Source organism: Azolla caroliniana, unplaced genomic scaffold (genome assembly GCF_043228905.1).
Source record: "Azolla caroliniana isolate FFs.n. ecotype wild unplaced genomic scaffold, voAzoCaro1.0.p SCAF_16, whole genome shotgun sequence".
In the NCBI taxonomy this organism is placed as follows: Eukaryota; Viridiplantae; Streptophyta; class Polypodiopsida; order Salviniales; family Salviniaceae; genus Azolla; species Azolla caroliniana.
Window position 1 is genome coordinate 14,563,541 of NW_028230451.1, and position 3,874 is coordinate 14,567,414.

Below are 3,874 nucleotides of genomic sequence, written 5' to 3' on the forward strand. Positions count from 1 at the left end.
ATTTTTGTGACCCTATCTACTATACAAATTCTTTAACTATGTTGTATGTTTTAGGGTTAGGGTTAATGGTAATGATGATTATCGATAAAGATAGACATGGTGGTTATGATGATGATGGAGAGTATGGGATTGATGGCGAGAGAGATCATGTGCATTGAGAAGCATTGCGGGGTGGGGGGTGGTGCCTAGAATGGCTCCACCCCCCTCCCAAGGGGATTCAACGTTGAGGGGGAGAGAGAAGAAGAGAGATGACAAAGAGAGAGAGAGAGAGAGAGAGAGAGAGAGAGAGAGAAAATGGTTATTTATTCATTCATTCCCCATAAGGGGTTAAATAGTACCAGAGGGGGTAGATACAAAGGGGTGTAAGCCCCCTAGAGCATTCATACTGGACACTCACTCACACCTCCTCGTATCCATCCACATGCACACACGTGTGCATGTGTTCACATACGTATCGACTCACAATAACATTTATGCCCCCTACACAAACACAACAATCATCATGATAACATTTGACCCTCGCTCATCACATTGACTCTCCGTACATCTCGTACGGGGTAACAAACTACATTTATGACACTTATGAACATTCAACATACTTTTATTGCAAAATATCTCTAGATTTGTTTTACAAATTTTGGATTGCATGCACAAGATTTTATTCGCTCTAGACTCATGGGTATATCATGTCATATCACAATATCAATAGAAATCAACTTACGCATATTGAGTGGCATTCTTTTTTGAAATAGAAAGCGTTGCAGGTGTTACCTTGATTGACAAGATATATCACAAAATTATTTAGGTATATGCTATTATAATAATATTTCATGACTAACCAATTGTCTCAAATTTTGTGCTTTACACTCCAAAGCAACAACACATATAGTGCAAATATGAAGATTTAATCTTACATTTAAGGTTTCTGAGATACATGTGTGTGCAGAAAGAGACAAAAAGAGAAAGAGAGATTTTGTTCTAGTTTCAGAGATCAAATATGAGCGAGAAAGAAACCTGTTCTATAATATTACAAAAGGGTGTAATTGACCGTGCACATATTAGTCACCCTAATAAGGTGTGTGACCTGAAGCACACTAATTTTCAAAATTTAAGGGCTATTCGATGAGATTTCTAAAAACAAATCAACACATCAAGATTAGTAAGCTCTAGGTATGACTAAAAAGATAATGCACAAACACGCCTAAAATTTGTGCTCATGGAAAGTATGCACAAACTCGAGCTATAGGTAAGTTGTATACAAACACTTCACAGTCTTGTTGATTCAAAACGAGAATATAACACCCATAAGCACACCCATGCCCCTTATTCTTTTTTCCCTTGTTCCCAAGGCCATCTCGAATAAATCCACCACAACATGTTGGACAAGGAGTTGCCATCATCATGTCCTGATAAAGCATTCACATTTCTCAAGGCTTCTTCCGGTGCATAGAGTGCTTGCAGAGCATAGACAAAACCTTTCCAACCGTCTCCTACACCAGGCCTACTAAGTGATGATTGTACCCACTCAACAAGCTCCTTTGCAAATCCAATATCCTGAAAGAGAATTTCAGTAATGGGAAGGATGGGCAAAACTTGGATGCCAAGCCGTGTTTCCCTCCACTCCGATGGTGCAAACCAAAGGCCAGTGTCCCTTTTATTAGCCCATAAAACTCCAACCATGCGATGTCTGGACACAAAGTTTCCTTCATAGAGTGTGCTATCTGATGGTATATGCCAAAGAGCACGAGCAGCTCGAATCTCAAGGGCCGCGAGTGTAAGTCCTGCATTGACTAGGCTACTATCTCCAAAGGCTAGTCCTAGAAGGGCAGCCGAATAGTAAGCATTCACGGCTTCACTTGTACTCTCTTGGTTTCGTCCATCGACAAATTCAGTTAAACCACCTGCCCATGAATGAAGCACCCAAAAGTCAAAATTCCGAAACCTTGGGAAAAGCGCTCGACTTCGAGAAACCATCGTATGATGGTGATGAGTATGTTGACCATGACCATGTAAATGTACATGGTGATTGTGATTGTGATGATGAAAAGTCATGTAATCCTCTACCATTGTATAAAGATGGGCCTTGTATGTCATTCCCCATTTAGGATCTAATTTTGTCAACACTGCCCCAGCATAGCAGAAATATCCCAAATGGTAATGATGATCGTTGTATAATCCAAAACCAAAGTCTGCCGCACCGTTTCTTGAACCATTCCGGCTTGTCAATCCACCCCATTTCTCATCATAAAGAAAAGCATTGGCATCAAACCTTCCATCCATCCATGGCGTAAGAGAATCTATAAGAAAATGTCTGATCATTTTCAAAAGATCGAGAGCCCCTACCTCCTCGGCTATTAAGGCCATTCTCGCAGCACGGGCTACAGCTTTTCCATAGAAGTAGCTACTGTCGGTAGTTATCTTTGTCAATTCATGAACCTCCTTCCTAAGGACTTCAGCAACTGTATTCTGGTGTACTTGATCAGATATGCCTTTGGATGAATACCATCCCACAGATATAGGGATCTCATTCAACACCCAAGAATCACCCACAACCCCATGCATATCGCCATCCATACTCTTGTATGCAAGAGCTCGAAGTGTCTTGTCAGAAGATGGTGAAGACATAATATCTCTGTGCATGGGAAGGCTAAGCATCAACAGTCCCCCCCAACCAAGTTTCTTCCATTCATAAGTTAACTGAAACGAAGCAGACATAGCCGCATGTCCCTCGATCGGATAGGCTGAACTGAATCGGTCCAAAATTGCTTCAGATTCAGTATTACTTGGGAGCAATGCCACTCTTATAACCCCTTTGAAAGCACGGGTCACGTGAAGATTTTGTGACAATGCAAGCGGCTCGGAGCTATAAATAAGCCATGTTTGTCCATTGTTGAACACGAGCCTATGCTTCGTGCAATCCTCATTTGGCAGAAGCTGCAGCACCGCATGTATGGTGGAGAATTGAGGGATTGAGGAATGGCTGAAAATGAAGGTAATGTAGGGGCATCCCCTCACCAAGGGGACAGTCATGGCAGCAGATGGGAATTGAAGAGTAACACTGAGATCATCAAAGTGTGAAACCACATGCTTACTATCACTGATGAGATTGGGGACAGTAGCACCTATGAATCCAAGACCAGCAACGAGGCCATCAAAAAGGCGTGATATAACCGTGGGATCTTCATGCTTATTATCACGGCTTGCTCTGATCGTGAGGTCCGGGACAAACTCTTGATAAATGTAGTTAGGTTGGACGATCCGAGAGGGGTAAGAGATGGAAAGGGCACCACCATCTTTGGTGGGCTTGATGAGATATGGGTGGATGTATTCTGGAGCCGATCCTTGGTTTAATATAAAGTTTTGCCAGAAAGCGTTTGTGGGCAGCGGTTTTTTACGAAGAGCAGGTGCTAAAAGATGATGAGAAGGTGCAGCAGGGCTATCTGTAGTTGGAAAAGGTTGGGGAATCAACATATTGTTTAACCATTACTACTACTAGTACTACTACTACTACTACTACTATTAATACTCATGCACACTAGTTGTGCATGAGTAACATCTTCTAACTATAGTATTCATGCACACGAGTTGTGCATGAGTAACGTTTTTTATTAAACTATAATATTCATGCACACTAGTTGTGCATGGGTAGCATTTTCGAGAATTTATACATGAGGGTAAGATCTTGTATATAGTAAATCCATGATAATAAAATTATTTATGGTGAGTTAGTACAATGGTAAGGGGTTGGGCTTGTTAACATGGAGGTACAAGGTTCAAGTCTTACCTTATGCTTGTGACAAATGTTTTAACATTTTCTTCTATTTCTTCATATTTATTTAATCAGGTACTCCGTACGCATTTCACATAGTGGACG

The 3,874-nt window shown here is 41.2% G+C and overlaps 1 protein-coding gene across 1 annotated transcript; it reads right to left on the minus strand.

The window, feature by feature from the left end:
• Positions 1–1,308: 1,308 nt before the first annotated feature.
• LOC147854046 (glucan endo-1,3-beta-D-glucosidase-like) lies at positions 1,309–3,045 on the minus strand. Its single transcript, XM_087332598.1, has one exon. It carries the CDS (start codon positions 3,028–3,030, stop codon positions 1,324–1,326), a length of 1,707 nt encoding a protein of 568 aa, XP_087188724.1. The 5' UTR covers positions 3,031–3,045; the 3' UTR covers positions 1,309–1,323.
• Between the last annotated feature and the right edge of the window lie 829 nt (positions 3,046–3,874).

What these genes read in the sequence shown, in the direction of transcription:
- LOC147854046 (XM_087332598.1), bottom strand. Translation starts at nt 3,030, where the DNA reads ATGACTGTCCCCTTGGTGAGGGGATGCCCCTACATTACCTTCATTTTC.